This window comes from Muscardinus avellanarius (assembly GCF_963383645.1).
Source record: "Muscardinus avellanarius genome assembly, chromosome: 4".
In the NCBI taxonomy this organism is placed as follows: domain Eukaryota; kingdom Metazoa; phylum Chordata; class Mammalia; order Rodentia; family Gliridae; genus Muscardinus; species Muscardinus avellanarius.
Window position 1 is genome coordinate 129016764 of NC_137789.1, and position 8633 is coordinate 129025396.

The 8633-nt window shown below is 34.7% G+C and overlaps 1 protein-coding gene across 1 annotated transcript; it reads left to right on the forward strand.

Moving 5' to 3' along the window:
- Nucleotides 1-501: 501 nt before the first annotated feature.
- Nucleotides 502-4974, forward strand: ZNF518A (zinc finger protein 518A; the record flags this gene model as incomplete). Its single annotated transcript, XM_080695379.1, has 1 exon — nt 502-4974. The coding sequence occupies one exon, from the start codon at nt 502-504 to the stop codon at nt 4972-4974; it is 4473 nt and encodes a 1490-aa protein (XP_080551505.1).
- Nucleotides 4975-8633: the final 3659 nt, after the last annotated feature.

An 8633-nucleotide genomic window follows, 5' to 3' on the forward strand; every position in this document is an offset into this window, starting at 1 on the left:
TAAATAAATAAATAAATAAATAAATACATTAAAAAATTTTTTTAGCCTTGTTTTAAAATTGTAGTATTACATTACTATATAATTCTTAGTACTTCTCCAATAGATTTTCTTTAGATGAAGAAATTGAGGTGCAGAGAAGCTGAAGCTTTCCCAGTGTCACATGACAGGAAAAGCATACATTTAAAAGCATATATTTCCTGACTTCCAGATTAGTGTTATTTCTTCTTGTTAAACTTTTCTTAACATATTTAGCAGGTCTTTTGTATCTTTATGTTTTGATTAATATTCCTACTTTGTGTCAAAATGAACTTAAGCATATGAAATTTAGTTTTAATTTTGTGATGCAAATTTCTACTCTTTGTTTAATTTTAGGTGAAATGATGTGGGAGAAATCCTTGTTGTTTTGAAGATATCTCGGCATAGTATCATTTCCTGTTTAAATTACAGATAACTTTTGGAGTTTTTGGAACAAAAGAAACTGGGATTTTTTTTTATTAAATCATGCCATCTGAACAGAAACAGTTATTTTGTGATGAAAAACAAATTACTTTAAAAACAGAATATGATGTGGAAAATGTAATACCTGATACTGTTAGATTAGCACCTAAACCAAAAATTTCAGAAAGTCATTTTCATTATGAACTAAAAAATGTGAAAATTGATCTGCCGAAGATAAATATTCCAAATGAAGTCCTAGTGAAAGATGAAATTGACAAATACAGAAAATTATTTCAGAGTAAACCACAGACTGCAAGAAAGTCTATCAGTATAAAGACTGTAAACTGTGTAGAGGAGTGTGTATTGCTTCATAAATCTGAGAGACCTGAAGAAGACAGTATAAAAATGTCTGCCAAAATACTTAGTTTCAGCTGTTTAAAATGTCGAGATGGTACTCTATATAGCCCCAATGATTTGCAGAAACACTTTCAAACGTGGCACCATGGTGAATTACCTTCATATCCTTGTGAAATGTGCAGTTTTTCAGCAAATGACTTCCAGATATTTAAACAACACCGACGAACCCATAGAAGCACTTTAGTAAAATGTGACATTTGTAACAATGAGCGTGTATATACTTTATTGGATTTGACAAAGCATTTCACATCCACACATTGTGTTAATGGTAATTTTCAATGTGAAAAGTGCAAATTTTCCACCCAGGATGTTGGCACATTTGTTCAGCACATTCATAGACATAACGAAATTCATTATAAATGTGGTAAATGCCATCATATATGTTTTACCAAAGGAGAACTTCAAAAGCACCTTTATGTTCATTCTGGTACTTTTCCCTTCTCTTGTCAATATTGTAGCTATGGTGCCACCAGGAAAGACTATCTTGTAAGACATGTTATAACTTTGCACAAAGAACACTTATATGCAAAAGAAAAACTGGAAAAAGACAAATATGAAAAAAGGATGGCAAAGACTTCAGCTGGACTTAAGCTAATACTGAAAAGATACAAAATAGGTGCATCAAGGAAGATATTCTGGAAACGCAAGGAAATTACTAGTGGAAATGACAGAAATATAGACAACACTCAAGTGCTTAATAAAATGGATAACATTCAGACTAAATACGAAGACCAGAGCTATCTTGGTCAAGAGTATTTAAATGAAGAAAAGGGGGAAAGACTACAGTGTGAAAATGATGATAAGCCTACAGAGTTACAGCCAGGAAAACCGGCTCTTCTGTCCCCTGGGCAATGTAATAGAGCTGATGAGAGTACAAATGCTACTTCAGGTTTCTTAAAGACTGCTTTACAAGGACCTACAGTGTTAATGGTGAAAAATAATAAAATAACAATTCCTGCTAACTACAGTGCTAAGTTTATGGGCTTTAAAATGGTGGATGGAAGACAGCATATTGTAATAAAGTTGTTGCCTACCAATAAGCAGAATTTATATACACCAGCCTCACAGTCCAATGCTGCACAGGACAATACTTCTAATTTGCAGCCCCAGACTTTGGACACCACTGGAGTTTTAACAGGAGTGACAACTGAGTTGAGTGACACAGTTTACATGAAAGCAACTTCATTTTCATGTTCTTCTCCTATAATTTCAGGGAAAGTAATTTCAGAAAAAGAAATGGCTTTGATATCTGAAAGGAACAATATGCTTCAAACAGTGGATTATGATAAAAGTGCATCTTTGCAAACAGCATCAGAATTGGCTACCTCATCAGTGAGTTTAGCCACAAAAGTTGAAGCAAATGATAATGTTGACTTATGGGGAAGTCATAGCACTCAGGGCCATCCTGAGGTATTAGATACAACCATTAAAAGTCCAGATAAAGTCAACCATACTACCAAACCAAATGCATGCAACAGTGGAGATATGCATAACTATTGCATTAATTATGTCAACTCTGAGATACCTGTTGAATCCTCCAACCAAGGGTCATTGCCTTTTCATAATTACTCAAAAGTGAATAATAAACGTCGTAGGTTTTTAGGAACAGCAATGTGTGAAAACCTTCAAAGAGAATCTTCATCAAGCAAAACAGTTGTTCAGCAACCAATTAGTGAGACAGTTTTATCACTAGTGAGGAAGGAGAGCTTAAACCCAGATAGCCTGTTTGCATCTGTCAGCCTTTTAAATGATAAAGATGGAACTTTAAAAATGAAAACTGAAATGGAAGAAGAGTATGCTTTAGAAAAAGGACAAAAGTATGAACAAAACCTGTATATTAATGAAAACCAAAATTTTGAGAATGAGGCTGAAAAATCTGAATGGAATGATACTTCTAATGTCGATTCACCTATGATGCCTAGAATTACATCTGTTTTCTCTCTCCAAAGCCAACAAGCATCAGAATTTTTGCCACCTGAAGTAAACCAATTACTTCAGGATATATTAAGGCCAAAATCTGATGTGAAACAAGACTCTAACACTGATGTGAAACAAGACTCTAACACTCCAATTAAAAGCTTGCCACTTCATTGTGACCAGTCTTTGCAAAAATATGAAGAAGAAGGCACAGTAGTTGAATCTCCAAAAGACTTCCAAGTGGAAGGCACCTTCCCAGTTTCTTCTGACTGTGTGGGTATTAGTGTGCCCACAAATTATCTGAATTTAAAATGTAATGAAAAGGAAAAACAAGTGCTATCAGTGTTCCAAGATGTGAGAGATTCAGACAAGTTACCTAGAATATCAAGTATTGGCACATTACTTAAGACTCAGTCAGATGCAATAATAACACAGCAACTTGTAAAGGACAAACTACGAGCTACTACACAAAATTCAGGTTCTTTATATATGCAGAGTCCACTTCTAAACTCAGAACCCAAAAAAGCTATATTTGTTCAAACTCCTAAAGGTTTCTTTATACCATTGCATGTTGCTAACAAACCTGGATATCAGATTGTTTCAGGAAGACCATTTCCCCTGGCTAATACACAAAGGGTACCTGCTTCTCTTCTTTTAAATAAGAAACCTGGGATGATTTTGACACTTAATAATAGAAAACTTGAAGGTGTTTCTGCTGTCAAAACTGAGAGTGCTCAAGCCTGTGGAACTGCGAATAAGGATCTTTGCAAAACACCTTTTTTAAAGGTAGAACCGAACAGTAATTGTCTTACACCTGCACTTTGTTCTAGCATTGGCAGTTGTTTGAGCATGAAAAGTAGTCCAGAAAATGTGTTGCCATTAAAAGGCCCTTATATTATTAAAACTTCAGCAAGTTCTTCAGTAAAACCGGTTCCTACTCCTCATGCGCTGTCTGAGCAGCCTGGCACAAGGTTGAATATCTTGGATTCAGTAAAACAGCAGAATGAAATTTTTCCAAAAACACCACTTTATACTCTTTTGCCTGATGGCACACAGGCTCTGTTTTTGAAGTGTGTGATGCCAAATAATACTGAACTGCTTAAGCCTAGGTTAGTCCAAAATAGTTATTATCAAAACATACAGCCAAAGAAACCTGAAGGAACACCACAGAAAATATTATTGAAGATTTTTAACCCTGTTTTAAATGTGACTGCTGCTAATAATTTGTCAGTTAGCAATTCGGAGTCCTCATTGCAGAAAGATAGAGTACCATCTAATCATACTATAGGCAGAGAGCAGAAAGTGCCAGAATCTTCTAGAGATGTCTTACCCTTACTAGATGACTCAGTGCCAGCAAATGAAATTGTTATAACCTCTACTGCAACATGTTCAGAATCTTCTGAGGAACCAGTATGTATTAGTGACCATTCAGAGCCCAGGGTATTAAGATGTAAAACAAATTGTACAGATGAGAGAAGTTTCAATAGAAGAAAGACTTGCAAAAATTATTTTTCAAGAATAAAAGCTCGTGTAAGAAGTGAAGATCCGGAAACTGCCTTTGTCTCTAGAAACAGAAACTGTAAGAGAAAGTGTAGGGATAGTTATCAAGAACCTCCAAGAAAAAAATCGACATTGCATAGAAAGTGTAAAGAAAAGGCTAAAGCTGAAGATGTCCATGAAACATTTGGATTTAGCAGACCTAGATTTTCAAAAGATTCAGTCAGAACTTTGAGGCTTTTCCCTTTTAGCTCCAAACAGCTTGTGAAATGTCCTAGGAGAAACCAACCAGTTGTGGTTTTGAACCACCCTGATGTAGATGCACCAGAAGTAGTAAGTGTAATGAGAACTGTTACTAAATTTAATGGACGTGTACTTAAGGTTTCATTATCAAAAAGAACTATGAATGCTTTACTGAAACCAGTTTGTTATAACCCTTCTAAAATAACTTACAGTGATTTTTCCAAGAGGCCCAAAATATATAAACCTATTAGTTCTGTGAAGGAAAGATTTGTGCTAAAATTAACACTAAAAAAGACAAGCAAAAACAATTATCAGATTGTGAAAACTACCTCTGAAAATGTTTTGAAAGCTAAATTTAATTGTTGGTTTTGTGGTAGAGTTTTTGACAATCAGGATACTTGGGCTGGTCATGGTCAGAGACATCTAATGGAAGCTACTCGGGACTGGAATATGTTAGAATAATTATTGTAGTTACCAAGGAAAAGTAAAATTACCATAGAAGAAAACAGTGGGTTAATACAGGCATTTTTAACTTCAGTATTATTCCTGGAAATTTTTAAAAATTGGTTATATTTTCCATCAAGAGCAAAAGCTTATGTGTGTAATACTTGGAAAGTGTCAACATTACACAAACAAGTTTTGAAAGTAATCAACACTTATGTACCTTGATTTGATTTTTCAAAAATGTGCTCATGGAAAGTTAGGGCTAAAGAAAATTTTGATATAACACTTTTCACAATTTACTACTTTAGATACTCTTAGTAGTAATGGCAGACAGCTCCATTCCCTTTATTCTACCAGCCTTATGAATCTGATAAAAACAGCTCCTCTTCTGTTGATGGAGAGCTCTTTCACAGTGGGAATGAAGGAGTTTCTCCTCACTTGTGAAGATATACTAAGAGCTTGAGTAAAGAAATCACTATCTGCTGAATCCAATTCATTTGGAGGATATTATGTTGCTTTGAAAATACACTTAATTCACTATAGTTCTTAAATAATGCTTGAAGCTTTGGGGGCAAGTAAATCTTGTTGCCTGTTAACTGTTAACTCTCCTGTGTCAGAGATTGGAAGATCATTTCCAATGTGATTTTTCTCTTTCTTTCTTTCTTTTTTTTTTTTTTTTTTTGTGGTACGGGGGTTCCTGGAAGCCCTTCTACCTCTGGGCTACAGTCCCAGACTTATTTTATATTTTTGAAACAGGGTTTCTTACTCCAGCGCGGCTGGCTTCGAACCTGCGTGATCCTCCTGTCTCCGCCTCCCAAGCACGGGGATTACAAGCGTGGGCCACCACGCCCAGCTGATTTTTCTTTTTCTAAATGGCTGTGTCAAGCTTTGCCATAGATGGATAGCTTTGAGAGGATTAAATTTTATCAAGTTTCAGGTCCATTTAAAGAACTTTAATAATTTTTTGAAGTTGATTATGTTCTTCAGTGATTCCCATTTCACAGAACTATGCTTATCCAAATTAGATTTTCTCCCATAAACCAAGTAGATATCTTTTTGGTTGCCAGCCCTTTTAAGAGGGACATCGAAGCACTTCAAAGGGAATGGTTTATCTTGAAAATTAACGTTTTTTTACAGAGATATTTTGAAGCAAGATTAGCAGAGAAGATTATTTTGTCTGGACCTAATTACTACCTAAACATGTTCAAATAAGGACAAACCATTTTTGTTAGCAACTTTTCAGTTTGACAAATAACTCAAAGCAGATATATACTGATTGTTGGCATTTGAAAATTAGAAAGCATTAACAGTAGACACTGGCAGTTCATAAAACTTTAGGACAAATTCCTAAGGGATATACCCAAACGGATTTCAAAATGGACATTTTCATGACAACAGAATCAATAAACTTTACTTTGTAAGTTTGGATCAAATTTTGTTGGATCATTGCATAATGAAGTTCTTATATTTCAAGGTTATGTGGTATGATTTATTGTTATATTGTTATTATAAGTGTTAATGATGTTTTTGCTGATTGGATGAAAACTTCAGGGCTTTTCTGTATATAACAAATCTGTACATAGTTTTTGTATTTTGTTATGTAAATTTTGCACAGAAAGTTTTTGACATAAAATTTTTCTTTCAGTTTAGTTTTGTGCATGCACTAATAAAACTTGTTGTTTAATTTAAAAGGAATATATAAAACTTTAACCCATGTTATTTTCTTTGTTTTTATTTCAGATGTAGATTTTTTTTTTTTAGGAAAATTGATTTTTCAGGGATTGAACACTATTGTTAGCAAGTGCCTAAAAATGATGTGAAACAGTTTACATATGTCAACTGTAACAGTCGGTCCCAAATGGGCCCATTCCCCGAATAGTTTTATTTTAAAGAAAGCCATACATAGATGCTTCAAGCTATCTTGCTATGCACATTATACTTGTACTGTTTTTGTGCAGTTTATCTACTTTCTTAGTGAAGTATTTTTTGTATAAAACTTGTTAAAATTGTGTTTCTTAAATTGAGCCTAAGAATGGAGTTGATTGGAAATACACAGTATATATTAATAATGTATATGGTGTTAAAAGATTGGTAAGCATTAATTTCATTGTTCATTGTTAATGAACGTTTCTTCAATTAAAGTTATCTTAAGTTTGTGTTTATGCAAGCATTTTTATTCATTGTGCTGAAATCTAATGGGAATTTTATTATGATGAAAAACAATTTAGATTTCTAACTGTGCATATGTGGGGTTTTTTTCTTTTTTATGCCAGTGAACTATATAAAATAAAATGTAGGACTTAAGCTGGGAGTGGTGGCACACACTTGTAATCCTAGTATTTGGTAGGCTGAGGCAGGAGGATCACAGGTTCAGAACCAGCCTCAGCAATTTAACAAGGCTCTCAGTAACCTAGTGAAGACCCTATTTTTAATTAAGAAGTAAAAGTGTGGGGTTTCTTTTTCCCCCTAAATCGCAAGTGAAATTTTGTTTGAGAAAGGCCACATTTATCATGGTTTCCCTGTGGTTGCAATGCTCGTGCTGAGGAGTTGTCTCCTGTGAATAAAAAGGAGAGAGAAGAAACTGGACATGGCCTATAATCCCAGTACTTGGAAGGATGAAACAGGAAGATTGCAGTTTCCAGACTAGCTTTAGCAACTTAGTGAGCCCCTGCTTCAAACTCAGCTAAAATAACAGCTAATTAATAGCAATAATAATAATAAGTGGCTGAGGAGAGGGGTAATACTCAGAACAACAACAACAAAAAGGAATTATCAATTATCCTGCCAGTTTTTGCAGCACCATAAAAAATATATTTCAGGATAGTCATACAAAAAAAAAAAAAGTTACATTAGCCATTTAAAATGAGCTTAGTATATTGTAGTAGGAAACTTGGTTTTGTTAACCTAGGTTGTTCCTAAAGAGGCAGATCTGCTTGGAACGTGTTTACTGTTAGACACTTGAAAACAAATAGAACCCTCTATCCTTTTTTATTATTTTTTATCTGAAACTAAGCTAAAATTTTTTTCTCAAAATAAGTTTAGTATTTTGGCCAGGCATGATGGCTGGCGCACGCTTGTAATCTCTGCACTTGGGAGGCGGAGACAGGAGGGTGGCGCAGGTTTGAAGCCAACCGCGCTGGCTTAAGAGACCCTGTTTCCAAATAAAAATATAAAATAGGTCTGGGAGTGTAGCCCGGAGGTAGAAGGTCTTTCAGGAACCCCAGTACTGAAAATAATAATAATAATAATAATAATAATAATAATAAAAAGTTTAGTATTTTAGGTTTATTTTAAAATTGAAGAGTTGGGATATTTTTTCAAACCATTTTCTGGCATAAGAATTTGTTTTATTTCTATTTGTTTATTTCCATTGATATAAGGCACCCACTATGTGGCATTTACTTTTTTTTTTTGGTGGTACTGGGGTTCCTGGAAGCCCTTCTACCTCCGGGCTACACTCCCAGACCTAATTATATATATATTATTTGGAAACAGGGTCTCTTAAGCCAGCGCGTCTGGCTTCAAACCTGTGCGATCCTCCTGTCTCTGCCTCCCAAACCACACCCGGCTTGTGAGAACTTTTTTTTTTTTTTTTTTTTTTTTGGTGGTACTGGGGTTCCTGGAAGCCCTTCTACCTCCGGGCTACACTCCCAGACCTATTTTTACATTTTCATTTT